The sequence below is a fragment of the Nyctibius grandis genome, chromosome 5 (genome assembly GCF_013368605.1).
Source record: "Nyctibius grandis isolate bNycGra1 chromosome 5, bNycGra1.pri, whole genome shotgun sequence".
Taxonomy (NCBI): domain Eukaryota; kingdom Metazoa; phylum Chordata; class Aves; order Nyctibiiformes; family Nyctibiidae; genus Nyctibius; species Nyctibius grandis.
The window spans coordinates 80,775,172-80,790,963 of record NC_090662.1 but is presented as its reverse complement, the minus strand read 5'-3'; the positions used below and the strand labels follow the sequence as shown (position 1 = coordinate 80,790,963).

At 39.2% G+C, this 15,792-nt stretch overlaps 1 protein-coding gene across 2 annotated transcripts in view; it reads left to right on the top strand.

The window, feature by feature from the left end:
• The window catches only part of FBLN1 (fibulin 1), an 81,864-nt gene that overhangs the window by 41,718 nt on the left and 24,354 nt on the right, over positions 1 to 15,792 (top strand). For both annotated transcript variants that reach the window (XM_068401217.1, XM_068401218.1), the window contains exons 10-14: positions 173 to 301; positions 807 to 932; positions 1,506 to 1,625; positions 2,411 to 2,542; positions 3,096 to 3,219. In XM_068401217.1, the coding sequence (XP_068257318.1) occupies positions 173 to 301; positions 807 to 932; positions 1,506 to 1,625; positions 2,411 to 2,542; positions 3,096 to 3,219 (631 nt within the window). The remainder of the gene's footprint in view (positions 1 to 172; positions 302 to 806; positions 933 to 1,505; positions 1,626 to 2,410; positions 2,543 to 3,095; positions 3,220 to 15,792) is intronic.

Genomic DNA, 15,792 nt, shown 5'->3' with positions numbered 1-15,792 from the left:
GTTTGGATTTGTGACTCTGATCTTGTGGAAGCTGAGAGCTAGATCAAAATCTTGCTTTCTGTTTTGAACTGCTTTTTAACTACATGGGGACACAGAAATATGTTAATATGTTGCTCTTTTCTCAACTTGGATGCTCAGAAGTGTACTTTCAATCACTTTTCTCCTTTTTTAGATGTGGATGAGTGCTCATCCTCTAATCAGCCTTGTGGAGAAGGACATGTTTGTATAAATGCCCCAGGCAATTACCGTTGTGAGTGCAAAGCTGGCTATTCTTTTGATGTCATCAGTAGAACTTGTATTGGTAAGTTGCACCTATCGACTTAAATACATGCAGCCATGGCATTTTAAAAAATGATCCTGTGTAAAGAATGTTATTGCTCTCTGCATAACCTCTTTCATCTGAATGTAAAACTGACTGCTATATTATTTGTACAAATCTAATACCATATTAAAGAGCTGCTGATACTTCAAAGGAAGCTGTATTAGTATTGTCAACATGTTATCTGTTATCCTGTTAAAAGGTAAGATTATGAGAGTATGTGTAATTGTTTTCTGTGATATTTTTATATGCACCTACAGCAAAACATTCCTTTGGAAGATCAAAGCAACTTTCTTCTTTATAGAACTAATTCAATTATGCGCTGGGGTGCTTCTAAATGAGCATTTGGAGCAAGTCCTTCCCTCTCTAGTATGAAATTTAGATCTCAAAAATAAAAATCAAACTTCTATGACCACGTTCTTGTCCAGACTACTATGGCTGTGAAGCTAGCCAATACATAGGCCTCTGTATATATTTATCATTGCAGATATCAATGAATGCAGACGCTATCCAGGCCGCCTTTGTGCTCACAAGTGTGAGAATACTCCTGGTTCGTATTACTGCACGTGTACCATGGGATTCAAACTTTCAACTGATGGCAGGTCATGTGAAGGTATGGCTGTCATATGCTTCAGTCATATAGTGTGAGATACAGCTCATTGCTGTTTAGCCATTTTCGTTTGATTTTAGCTTGTAAGACTGCACTGGAATGGCATGAGAAGTGCCAGTGTGGTCTCTTTGATTACGTGAATGCTGTTATGATTAATCAAGGCCACTGTAGCCGACAGTTCCAATATATTGCCTTTTGGTTGGGTCACACAAAGGTGTATGGGTCTGCACTTACTGTATTTCGAAGGGTGATTCAGCTAGATCAGATTCAAGACCTTCAAAACCAGCCTTGCTGATATCCAGAGATAAAAGTGCAAGTGTGGTCCTAAAGACTCCCTCCAAGTCACACACCTTGAAGGACAGTGGGAAATAATAGCACAGTGCAGATTAACCTATACTGCCTGACTCTGTTGAGAGTAAAACACCCAAAGCCCCTTATTTCTGGCTTACTCAGTGACATGCATACAATCCTTTTTTGATGAAAAAATTGTCTTCCAAACTTTTGCCTTAGTCCTGTAATAGGAGCAATGAATATAGCAAGAAATTTGAGGTTCAGGTATATAACTTTGCATTTCAGATTTGAATGAGTGTGAGAGCAGCCCCTGTAGTCAAGAGTGTGCCAATGTGTATGGCTCCTATCAGTGTTACTGCCGCCGTGGTTTTCAGCTTAGTGACATAGATGGGATTTCATGTGAAGGTAAGCATTATTGTTTTGCAAATGGATAATGAGTGAGTGAACAGTTCCATGTACCTGTAATTGTTTCATTTTGATTCTCTTTGGCATTTTCCTGTGAAATTATTAAACTGTATTTAATGAAGGTCTCCCACCCATGTCCTAGTCTAGAAATATCTCTGCTTTTGTGGTGTCAGTTATGCTGTTTACACTGAATTGTAACTTGACATACTTTTGTAACTTGACAGAAATGATTTTTTTTTCAGAGGAACTAACAGGATTTCTAGTCTTCAGCAAGTGAACATACAAACATTTATATGTTACATATGTAATATATAATATTACTAGGTAGTATTTTATGTATCCTCTTTTTGTGGCTAGTTCTGAACTAATGTGTAAGTAGATTCTCCTCAAATACAAGGAGGATGTGGGTGTGACCTCATGGACAAGATCCTGAATTTGGTCTTAGGTCTCCAGGACATGCTAGACAGTAAGACCTTGGGCAGAACACCTCATCTCGATTTCCTTTTTGTAAGAACAAGGATAACACTATTCCTCTCCCTCCCTTTTGTAAAGTACTATGATACACGTCACTGTAAAGTGCTTGCTCTTATCCATTTACTTTCTCTTCAGCCATTATATTGCTTTTCATTTTCTTCACACCTCCATTTATTCCTGACAGCCTTTATTAACCAGAGTACACCTATCTGATGATTTTTTCCTTGCCCAGCGATTAGAATCATACATACATGTGCACTTGGTTGAATGTCATGGACACATAGTAAATTAGTTGTGTTTTCTTCTTGCAGATATTGATGAATGTGCTTTACCTACTGGAGGGCATATCTGTTCCTTTCGATGTATTAATATTCCTGGGAGCTTTCAATGTACTTGTCCCTCCACTGGTTACAGGTTGGCACCCAATGCACGCAACTGCCAAGGTGAGCTCAATAATTGCAGGGAGGCCTAACTGGATTGTGGACTTCTGAAAAGTTCTAGCAAGTTTTTATGTTTAAAAAATGCCTTTTCTACAACATTATAGGCAAAAAGGTAAACATGAGCTTGAAATCTGAAGAAACCAGTATTTTATAATAGATATACAGGAAATTTCTCTTATAAACTATAGAATGCAGTAGAGAATACTTTTTATAACATTATTAAAGAATTGTAAAAAATTCTGAAGGCTAAGATTCTCACTGTGAAATGGTATGAGTTCGTTTAGCCATTGAAAGGAAATATCATGTTGTAAACATTTCAGCAGATATTTAGGTCTTGTCCACTTAGTGGCACTGCAGCTCTTCCTTTTCCTGTTCCTGCCTGTTGTTTGGGTTAATTTTCTTCTTTTTTGTTCTCCTGCCTTCCCTTTCCAATCCTGTAATAATGTTTAATTGCACCCCATGTTCTGTAGTACCTAATATGATACTTCCATCATCTGGTACCTGCAAATAGAGGAAAGGCATGTCTTTAATCCATTCACCTTTTTCCATTTGGCAGATATTGATGAGTGTGTTGCAGAAAGCCACAACTGCTCTTTCAATGAGACCTGCTTTAACATCCAGGGAGGCTTTCGCTGTCTGTCTTTGGAATGTCCAGAAAATTACCGCAAGTCAGGAGATACGTAAGTACTTTCTTTTTCAAGGTTGAACAGTTTTTTGATGACATTATCTCATTTATGTTGTGCCACTGCCAACTGAATACATACCATTCTGGCAAATATGTGTTTTGTTGGTAGGCCTACCCTATGTTTTGCACACACAGGTCTGGTCCCTTTCTTATGCTCCTGTTTCAGTCTAAGAAAAAGGTATTCCCTTAAAAAATGCCATGTGTCAGTGGTTTGCATCATAATGATCTCTAGACCCATAAGCAGATGTTCTCTCTCTGGCTACCTTGCAGGAAACCTGTTAGCAGGATTACATTCAGCTTCAAAATTCTGACTTCTGTTTCCTTTCACACAGAGTCTTTCCTTACTATTACCTTCCAGTGAAAGAGTTCTTTTTAGCTTCCTCTCTGAATTCTTACCAGTGCTGTTGCAAAGCATTGCAAGAATGTCTTTTTTTAGTACCATTTCACCTCTGTTAAAAAAGCTGTGAATCCTAGCAAGGGTGGTATGTTAGCTGCTGCTCATATTTTTGTCTCTTAACCTAGCTCAGAGAAAGTCTATGCATTCTGGTGTTGAAAATATGAGACAGCTTTGAGGGGAGGGGCAGCTGGCAGCTCATTTATACCCATCAAATGGTGCTAGCAAAGTGGAGAAGTTGGTGCAAAATTTCAATCGCAAAGCTAGAGTTTATGGCTGATGCAGATGACTTCTTTTCCTCCTGCCCTGTGGCTTTATGGCCAACTTGTACTCCAGCGATTCTTCCAAAGGCTGATCCACAGTCCCCCCCATGTGCCCTATACCCAGGTAAGTGTGTGCTCCACCAGCTAGGGAAGAAAGCTGATAAATGATATTTGTCATCAGCCTGCTATTTCTTTTCGCAGACAGTGTTCATATGCCCACCATCTTTTAGATAAAATTGAGTACTCTGTGCTGCCTCTGTAAAAATGAAGCTAATGCAGATCTTCATCAGAGGGATGTTGTGGGGATTAGTTAGTTTCCATTTAAACCTCAATCTGTGAAATGCCATATAAGTGGCACAGTGTATGTATTTGATCAGAATGCTGTAGAGGGAGTTCGTGGTGTAAAAACAGATATTTATAAAATATGCTTGTATTCTGAGAAGTGTCAATAGTAATTACATTTTAAATTGTATTTGTTACATCAATAAACAAGCAGTGCCTCGTGATGCAGATGTTATTTTTGTTTGTAATATTGTGGGTTCATTTGTATCCTAATTCAAAAAAAAGTCATTTGCAATGGGCCACTAAGCAGAATTAACAGATTTCTACCCTTATGGACATCCCTGAGTTGCAAAGTTCAGTTTATAAAATATGCATCGTACACACACATTCCATTTCATCTTCTTTCTTATCTATATTTTTATGCATGTGTCGAAATTAATGGCTATTTGAGATGTAAGGGATCTTTTGGGGAAGTAGTAGAATGTCTGAATTGTTTTTCTGTGTCTCAGTTGTTGGGGTCCTGTAATGGCTTACTCTGCCTAACTCAAACAGACTCATAGGGAGAGATTCTTCTGATGTGCTAGGGCTATAATTAGGCTATGAGTCAGACACAAATCCTGTAGCTGCTCAGTGAAGTTCTAATTATTTTAATTCCTCGAGTTATTATCTTGTTGCATTTATTAGGCTTTTCCCCCTCAACAGCTACAGACACAGTTACTAAATTTATTGTCGAAAATGTGTTTGCATAAACCAAAGAATATATGAGTTCATTATCTTTATTGCAAAAAGCCCAAGTTAGTTCAATGGGGAGATAGGTGCTCTCATACTTAGCAAGTATATGAGTATTATACCAACGTGCCAGAATCAGGGTTTATGTAATGGGTTACCTTCTGCCCATTGGGGAACAGTATCATAAGACAGCTCTTTAGCACCCTTTTAACATCAAAACTAATTTACATATTATGGAATAATTTATTTTTGGCATATATAGACCAACATAGCTGATAGCTAGCATATCTTCATTAGCTTTTGCGTGATAATGACAATCACTTTTTCACCCAACCTTGTGCCAGGACTCTAAAATCAAAATAGTTGGCTTCTCATAACATCGTATCTGTTACAGATACCATTTTCTTCTCCTTTTTGTTCAAAACATATTCCAGTTTCACCAGCTTGGCACATCATAAGAAAGACAACACATTTTCCATTCCCATCAAGTTGGCACCTCATGGGATTTTTTTACCCTATTCTCCAATATCTTCTTTGGAACAGCTACAATTTAATAGGCCTCAGTCCTGCAAATCCAAGTTTGTTCATTCATATTTTTCCTTAAAATCCTTATGTACAGGCAACAGCCCTCAGTGGTCTAGAAGCTTCCCAATACCTTTAAAGCAGAGATTTTTGCGTGGTGGCTGTTGCAGTGGTGATTGTCATCAAGTGAAGTAATGGCAGGATCATCCCATGCTACAGGCTGAAAGCTCAGGACACTGTATAGACACTCTGAGCTTCAGGAGCAAACAGCCTGTGTGACCTTCCCCAAAGACAGCAAAGTGCCTGGCATGGTCTGATCCTTAATGGTAGTAATTTTGTTGAAGGTCTTATCTCTTTTGCTTAAATTCTGCTCTTTTTATTCCCCTTGATCAGCCTATAGGCATGGTATTTTTCCAAGGGTAATTAAGATCTACTGCTACTCACAATAGGACTTAACTTGCTGTACTGCCTTGCCAAACACTTTCTGTTTTCAAATTGCATAACAATTAAATTCTCTTTATGCGACACTGAAGTCTAACATTTGTAATATTTAAGCCAAGAAAAACAGTAGAAAAGATAAAGAAGAAGTTATGGCGGCATGTCAGAAATGCGTGCTACATTGAGCCAGATTGGGAAATATTTTTATATTCTAGACATGTCTGTGTATTATTAAGATTGCCTGTTGCTTCTCATTATTATGACCTGTTTTTAACTGCTTAGGATTTCACCAAAACGTAACCAACGGCTGAAATTTTACATGCCAGGTGTCTGAGTCAGGCTCAAGTTTTGGCAAATTTCAGCCAAATCAGTTCACTCATTTCCAAGAACAAGGGTAGGGAGGAACACATTGTTTTGTGTATTTAAGACATCTTAGTGATTTTTTTTTAACAGTTTGCTGTCATGTTTTGGAGCAGAAGTCTGAAAGTTGTTAGATTACTTTTGTGCTTTTTGTCATCCTTGCCAAAAACCTCTGAAACTTCTGAAATTACGAACTTCGTAAAATTGCATTTGTCTTTTTTTCATAAGCCTTAGGAAATGAGGACCTCGATGGGTAATCTTGATCCACCCCTGTATGCCAAAACAGAGTCAGGTCTACCTGAAGTATTTCTGAGAGTTTTTTGTTTAACTTCTGCTTCAAGTCCTTGAATGATGATAAGGATTTCATAGCCTCAGTGGCAATCTGTCTCTGGGTTTGACTATCTATCTTCCTCAGTGCAATTTCATTCTTCCTATCAGTAGAGAGGTCTTTCTTTTTTAGCAACAAACAGTTCTCTTCTAATTTAGCAGACCTGAACTTCTTGCAGCTCTTTAAAGCAGTCTAAAATGCACAGCTCCACAGACTGTCTGAGCCTGCTCCCACATACAGCCACAGGAAAGAAGCCCAATCTTCCCCATAATGTCAGCTCCTATCTGTCCTGGGCCAGGCGCTGCTGGCCCTGACAACTCCAGAGCCTGTTTATTCTGTGCTTTCAAAGACCACCCAGACTCCATGGATAAGAAAGCTGTTTCTAGCACAGGTGAGAGAAGAGCCAACTCTGTAAGAAGGAAGGGTGTACTTAGGGATAAGGAGGCTGAATGTAGAGAGGCAAGGATCTGAAGGTATGACCAGGTGAGGAGGATGAATCTGGGAGATGCTTGAAGGGTAGAAGGTAAAATTGGGTAAAACTGAAGTTAGAGACAAGGAGGAAACCAACCACAGGTGTCAGGAACTTATAGTTAAGGGTGTTGGATGAAGACCATCAGAGCAAGGAATAATTTGGGATGGCTGCACAAAGATACTGAGGGAAGGGTGTGCTTTGGGACTAGGGCTGTGACGTAGAAACTGAGAGAACCAAGTGTCAGCCGGGAGAGGATGGAGCAAGAAGAGGAGGATTGGCACTGGCTGAGTAGACAGTCCTGATGCCAAATGTTTTGAGTGGGCAGGAAGGGCAGTAGGCAAGGAAAGGGGATAGGAATCCAGGTTGGGAAAGGCAGATGAAGGAGACAAGGATGGGACATAAAGGCTCAGTGCTGAGGGCAAAATGAAGATGGGTCTGTCTCTTCTATAGCTTGAAAACTCCTTGAGACTTTCCAGCTCCAGACAGGAGGAACACGCAGAGTGTTTGTCCATGCTTTCTGCTGTACTGCTGTATACTGTATTCCCACCTGAGCTGGAAGTGGGACTCCAGATTCTCCTCTGGTTAAGAAATATCTGTGAAAACCAACCATCAGTTGGTTTCATTCCCTTTAAGTTCTGGTCTGTTTAAGACAAAAACCACCTTCCCTACACAGCTGCTCTATTAACATAAATGTTGAGATCCACAATGTGGTGATACAGCCTGGCTGATGGCTCATCTGGGCCTCAAGGTGTGGTGCAACCTGCTGAAGAGAAATGCACACCGATGACAGCATGAGCAAGTGCCGTTGTGGTATATTCTAGGAGGTCTGGAAGATTGTTACAGCTCTGGAAATCTACAGGGTCAAATTTCAGAGATGTGTAGCGTATAGTTTAGTAATAATACTTCGTTAGTCATTCAGCATGTTGAGATGGTTCCTCTCAATGAACCAAGAAGTAAATTGCAAAGCCATAAATCCTACTAAAAAGTTATTTTCCCTTCAGTGCACGAGGAATCGTTGTATAACACTCAACTCCTTTGGGCACAATGGAATAAATTGCCTCTGTACCATGTGAAAACCAGACTCAGAAATTAACGGGAGGGAAGGCAGAAAATATTTTCTCCTCATTTCTCTGTTAGGAAATGTTGTGTTCATTATCTAAAATGGAATCTCTGTAGTTTTGGTAGTTTTATTTTCCTTTATGAGTAATCAGTGTTTGGTACATGAAATTCAAACTATGAGTAATTCTTTGAAACCAGTATTTCAGCCACATAAATAAACCTAAGAGAACTGAGTAGGAAGTAAGTGAGCTAAAATAATCAGGAATTAATTCAGGAATAAGCATTTAGCAGCATTATATGCTTATTTTTCTAGCCCACGCACCTAATGGCAGAGGTTTGCAATGATGTGTATAAAACTGCCTCACTGCAAAGCAGTGCATGTTTTACTTGGGCTACGCATTGGGTTTCTCTGGGAGCATCTTGCTTCCTCCTTAGTGCTCCCCTTCTCCCGGCAGGTCCCCTGTGGTCTCTCCCACAGCGACACAGCGTGGTGGCAGGGCGCGGTAGCTGGACAGCCAGCTCATCCATCCCGAGATGCCATGGGGCTGGAGCAGCACCCAGGGTCTTGGGCTGCTCCCTCACTAGCTGTAGGTTGTTGGATTCCACCGCTGTATGATTGTCTTCTGCCCACTGAAGGGAAGCATTTAAATAAGGTCTAGAGAGTACACCAGGATTTAAATGCTCATTGCTTATTGCCTTTGTGGTGCATGACCCCAGTATGAACTCTGGTTCTTGAAAGCAATAATAATTGCTGTCTCTTCTTTGTGGTTATTTGATGGAACAATTAGTGTACATTAACTAAACCTATAGTGAAGTGTGCAGTGTGTAGTGTGCACCACCAAAGAATAAGATAAAAGATGATGAATTTTGAATAATTCTAGCTCCTAGCCGCAGGCACATCTGTCTCCACAAATAACTTTCTGAATCAGCAGAATGTCCTTTTTCAAATCTTAGGAAGCTAGGAGCTTTGTTTTTTTTGTTCTCTTAAAAAATTCTGGCTATTATTATAAAATGTATTTTGCTTTTATAAAAGAATAAATCAAGGTATCTTTATGAGCACGTCAGTGCTTATGAGCATGTACATGTTTCCAAAAAGATTTACATGAAGAAAACATTTCCAGCTAAGAAATTAACTGTCTTGACTTGCTTCATGATTTCAGCAAAACCAAGTAATTCTCTTTAGTGGAGTTATTGATGACAATTCATAAAAGAATGCAGAACTACTACACCTGAAAATATTCCAAGACTATCCACACCTAATTAGCTGGCCATCCTGTGAAGACTTGTGTGTGCTCTTTACACACATGAATAAAATTAAGAATGCATTTAAGTCTTCAAAGAATTGCTTTGTACTTTAGCTTGCAAGTGGTATTAAAAGACAGCATAGAACACATTAACTGAAGAACTGAAGGTGCTTTTAACTACTCTTTTTGAAAATGCTTATTTCATGTATAATGAGAAGTTCCTGGAATTCAGGTCACCATGCACTGGTGACAAAGTGGGGCTTGCTTATGAGCCACAGTTCTGTTGATACCACATACTCGTGGTAGGAGCTCAATTTTATATGTCAAAATAAAATAAATGAAATGGGCACTCAAATTTCCTTGAGGGAGTAAGAAGCAAACCATGCTTTCATGCTGGAGCATTTCTCAGGAAAGAAACAAATAAATAGTTTAGGTTCCAAAATGTCAGACTGTTGACTGAATATTGCTTTTGAGTGGAGAGACTCTTGTGCATGATTTAATTGATTCATAGTTGTGCATGAGGCAAGTTTGGAGCTAAAGACACAGCCTAATCATCCCCAAATTTTGCAAAGTCAACATCCAGCTGAGATCGTCATGTCTACCTCTACTTCCATGCACCTGTCTGAGAGGATGTTCAGATACCAAATTGAATGTGGTGATTTGGGCATATCTTTAATCTGAAATTCATATAAACTTTCCTTGTATGCAGTTCTTGAAACACTTCTCAAACCCACCGGGTATTATGACATGTCAACATTCTTTAAAAGCAGTGACTTTAATGCCTACACTTGTCTGTGCCATATTGTACTGGACAAACTTCACTCCTCTCAGTAACAGAAAGGGAGGAGATTTCTCCCTCCATGCAGATCATGATTTCTAGTGCTGACGTTCAGTGTTCACTTTCAGCCTTCATGGGTGATCTCTTCCTAGTTCTCTGGATTTTTCACTGTAATACAATGCCTAGTGATAAGGGAAGGAAACAGCAGAGGGCGACTTCCTCACTCACCAGCATTATTCCTGTGACTCAAGGCTGTGTAAGAGTGGACCGAATTGCAGGGCTCATGCTGGAGACATCCGGCTGTTGGATCTTGTTTTCAGTGCTTGCCTAAATGGGTGTTAGACTCTCAGATTGGTTTGCCTGGTAGCACAGAGAAATACTGTGCCACATCAAGAGGAAGAAGGTTTGTCTTCAAAGCAAATAAACCTTAACATACAGACAGTGCTGGAAATAAGATTTACATTCCTCTGTATGCTGTCAGGTGATGAACATACATAGTGTACCATCTAGAGCACCTCTTGTCTCTCAGAAAGACCAACTCCTTGTATGTTTGTGGTTTTCAGAATACTTTGCTCAGTCTTAAAATCCAGACATCTGAAGTAGGACACAGTCAACTCACTAACCACTTAGGATCTCTTCCTTTATTTAACATATGTCCAATAAAACTTGGTGGGGGGGGAAAGCCAGTGTTCTCCTTAGGAAGAGCTTAGCTGATCTAAATGCAAATAAACTCTCACGCACACTGAGGTGCCAGACTCAATCCATCTGTTCGTGCAAAGAAAGGGCAACACTTCTGAAAATGGCAATGCTTCTCCAAAAGCACCAACTCCAGACAAGTTCATCTTTATTTAACAAATGTCCATTTGCAATATGACTGAGGTGCCAGGCTGAAGAATGGATACAGTATGCAAGTCAACATATCTTTTCCCACCCCCACTGCCCTTGCTCTCCTAGCACGCTTGCTAAATGTACGCTAATCTTCCTCTTGTCTTGTGTTCTCACTTTTCTTGCAGTCGCTGTGAGCGCTTGCCTTGTAATGAAAATAAGGAGTGCCAGAGCCTGCCTCTGAGAATAACCTACTATCACCTCTCTTTTCCTACCAACATTCAAGTACCCACCGACATTTTCCGCATGGGCCCTTCCAATGCTGTCCCTGGGGATAAAATTCTGCTGTCCATCATCAGCGGGAACCAGGAGGGTTTTTTCACCACAAAAAAAGTGAACAACCACAGTGGCATTGTGGTCATGCAGCGGAAAATCACAGAGCCCAGAGACCTTCTTCTGACAATTCAAATGCAACTTTCCCGCCATGGAACTGTCAACACATTTATTGCCAAACTTTTTATCTTTGTCTCTGCACAGCTTTGATCTCTAACTTACAGGCATCATTGGCTACTTTTTCTCTTCTAAGAGTAGCTTTTTTTCCCCAATTTTAATAAAGTTTTAGTTCATCCGTTGCATGCTGCACTTGCATTTTATTTGCCATCATCATTACAGTTCTCCACTTTCCCCTATCACTGAATGTCTCAATTTGGGGAGGTTCTTATGTGTACTCTGCATCATTATAAAAAGCAGAAATTGGTGTCCAAGAGCTTATTATCTGAATATACTGAGGACTGAAAAATATTAATTTACTTCACACAGTAGTGGAGTAGGTCTTTTGATGATACACAGCTGCATATGCTTACGTCTAAACTTTCAAAACAAAATAGGTAAATAATTTGAGCTGTCTCAACTGAGACATGTTTAGAGAGTTTCATTACTTATGGGGCAAATACTGTGCATTTTCTGAAAATCTATTAAAAGGGCATAACTGAAGCCCTTAGGACCTCAGAAGTGCACCAGCACACAAGTCACTTTGAAAGCATGGAGCCAGATTCTCAAGCTGCGCTAGTTATCGTTGCTCTGTTGTAGCCAGTGAGCTTGTGCTGATTTCCACCAGGTACAAATCCCAGTTCTAACTTTTAAGGATGGTACCAAAGAGAATCTCCTCTAAAGAACATTTATTTTCGAGATTTTTCATCTTCCTTTCTGTGGAACTTCCACTGAATTGAAAAGCTAATGATGGGAAAACAGCAATGAGCTTCCTAACAGCATTGAGCTAGTAGCAGAGAGCTCCTTTTTATTTCACAGGCTATGTCCTGAGATGTGTCTATGGGAACATTTGAAAAAGATATTTAATTGGTCTCATAACATTTTTGTCTCTCCAGCTTCCATATCAAAGCTGATAAATTTTTAACTGTAAAGACTTTATCCACTACCACCACCAAAAAAACCTCAACCAAACCCTAGCAGCCCTGAAAGGTCAGCCAGAATTCCAATATCCAAATCTTTATTCCTTTACTTCTACGACTTTCTTCCTTTACTTCTATGCAATCAAGAACAATGTAGGCAATACAACTGAAATTTCTTTGGAATTCTTTTGTTTTGTGAGCTGGAAGAGGATTTATTTTACTTTTCAGTCCTTGTATTGGTAAATATTAAAAGCTCTGTCTGAGAGGTATGACCTAAAAATTAATGTTCTTTTACACCATCCTGAGCTCAGATATCTCTGCTGCCCGGTACTTAGGCAGAATAGTCTGTCCATACATGAATGAGGAATAATCCATGTGAATGCATGTATTAAAAAAATGCTTCACTATGTAAATACAGACAGCACAGGCAAAGTACAAGGTCAGAAACTGGGAACTTTCTAAACCAAGATCACAAGCCTTAATCACCTGAACACAAGGAATTACTCTTATTAGCTGTAAGCTGCGGGCTCTCAGGCTCATCATCAGCCAAGGACTAGATTGGGGCATGATCGCAGCACTCTGCCAGCGTATTACATGTTCCCTAAGGCAAAGTTTATCCCAGCTGGCTGACAGGAGTTCAAGTCTCATGAGGAATGCCAATGTTTAATAAGTCTGTTGACACATACTTATAAAGCTGCCAGAAGTTGCCAGTGGGGATAATAGTCCCAGCTTTAAATATTGAAAGCACAAGCCCATGCTACTTGAGCTAATGGAGTTTCTTACCGCCACAGAAGATGCTTGTGTATAAATGCCCTCTGGCTACCAGTTCATTATGAGGCCATAATTAAGTAGGATAAAGATTCAAAAATAAACTTAATTTTTTCAAGCATTAATATATATTTGTTTGGCAGGAAAAGAAGGGAGTGTGAGAATTTGGCCCTCAGTATTGTAAAATGCAACCATATTAATTGCATTCAGCAAGTAATTCAAGAACACAGAGCTCTGATTCTCCTGTATTAGATGCTTTAATGCTGCAGTGTAGCTGGAACTTTCAAGAACATGTATGTAATTATATAGCACCATTTATGTGCGTGGTTCTTTCCTAATGAAAATGGAATCACAGCTCCTGGTCCAAAGAGCTTACTAATTGAATCCAACAGAGAATATGAAAAGGAGTGACACCAGGACCCATGAATAAAGAAAAAAATTACATTCAGGAAGGGATTATTTGTAAAATAATCAGAGCAACTGAGCTGTTTCTTAACTTTTTTCTCTTTTACATGTAAAAGGCCTGGAGGAGGTACCAGCTCCAAAGCTGCAATTTATATTAGAGGAGGAAAACCTGAAGGAAAGATTTGAATAAAGAAAGTTCTCAGCACTTAGGAAGAAACTTTTGTTAGTCACAGTCCCCACTATAGAAGGACATGAGCAAAAAGGAAAATGTCAGCAAATCAGAAGATCAAATGCAAAGATGATGTGTAAGGATAAAATTTAAAAGTATTTTGAGATCAGAGCACATCATTAATAGCAAATATCAGGATTTGAAATAGATGCTACTTGTCAAAGAAGTTACTCCAGAAGATGTCTAAAGATGTGCCATCGAACCAATGAGAGAACAAAGTGTTACCAACTGCACCTTGGATTTGCTGAAGAAATTAGCAGAAATATGAAAAGAAAGGAGATCATAGAATGAATATTTAGGCAGAGGAAAATGAAAGCACAAACTCAAGTTTAGCAGTGTGGACAGAGCATGCAAAAAAAAAAAAAGATTGTGGGCTTTGTAAGAGGAGAGAGAAACCGTGCAAAGAAATAGAGCTAACACAAATGTTTATCATCTGTCATATGTATGGTTACAAGCTGGATGGATCTAGAAACTAGTTTTAGTTAGGAACTAAAATCACTTGTGATCATTGTGATCCTCCATTTCTGTATGCAGGGTACCTAATTCATGTCAGAATGCTTTACTCCAGTGAATCAGAAGTGAGAATTATAAATGTAAGTCTCACTTAAGACTTCATCTTAAACAAATTCATGGCTTTATTGGATGAGAATTTCAGAAACGTTTGTATTTGCCAAATTTTGTTCCAGCTGAAGTCAAGATTAAAGCGCTCTTTTTTTTCCCAGGAAGGAGCAAAGGCAGACCAATACTGAATGCTTCAGACACTCCCACCACAATGTTTTTGCATACAAATTCTATTGTCTAAAAACAGCTATGAAAATTGAGGATGCTGTATGTATTGTACCAGTACTTCATTAGTAATAATGTCCCAAAAAGAGTTATGCAAGCTACTGTTTGTTGGTGTCCCTAAAGCCTTTAGATGATGCTATAGTTAAGAAAAAAATTTTAAAGAACTTTTTCAGAATTTGTAAACACGTTATTGGAAGTAAAACCAGTCTGACTTGGCTGTTGTGACCCCAACTCAGCAGGATCCTGAGGAAGGATGCAGTGTGTGTTTGTATGGCTATACAGATGTAAATGTCTACTAAACTCCTCTATATGCAGTAAGGAAAAAAAAAAGGGAGAGAGGGAAGCAAACACAAATGATATATATTTTGCCTCAATTATTTTTGTTACCTATTTTGAAATAGACTATTTTACGCTGGAACTAGACTATGTAATTTAGTTGATCCTTGTTTCACTGACGTGAGGGTCAGCTAGCTGGAAGTCCTTTCTTAATTCGGCAACTGAGGTCTAAAATAAGGGGATGGAATCTGTTATCGTAAGTCAGACTATTATGTCCATATATCCAGAATCAATTTGTTCTGAAATGACCAGCATGAGGCATTTCAGCAGAAAACCCTATTCTGTTCCCTGTGAGATGTCTAGGAAATGTCAAAATTTTGTACTCAGATAATAGTGGGAAGTAAAAGGTCTCTCCTGGCCAGTCTCAAAACATCAGCTACAGAGTGAGAATAACAAGCCAGGCTCAGCTGGTGTAAATTAGTCCAGCTTCATTGCCTTCCCGTGGACTATGCCAGGTCACATGTGTTGAAGCATGATTTCCTTAATGTTGATTCATGTTTTCTCTTTTATCTTTATTTTAGCTTCATACAATATCAGCATGTTTGGCTTTGTTTTCTTTGACGAACAAGTGTGGGTAGCATATAATAAGTAGTTACTGAGGTATTTATTATTAATAGAGCCATAAAGTCCCTTTGAACATCTGAAAAAACATGGCTTGTAGGTGTGGACTTGGGTAACACGTTTTGAAAAGAGCAAGAACCATTTGCTTCTAGAGGTATCTGACAAACTAAAGCTTCCATTTTTGTTTCCCTTTTACTCAGTGAATTTGTCTTCCTTTTAATTCCCACCCTCCCCAACACTGCAGTCTTTTCTTTTTTCCACTTAGAAATATGAAGAAATGGGCAGGTCAAAGTTGAGATCATTTGTGGGGCTTAGTCACGTTGTAAGTCCCAGCATAGCCCTTTCATCTCTCGTGAACACAGACAGGGTATTGTGTGAAG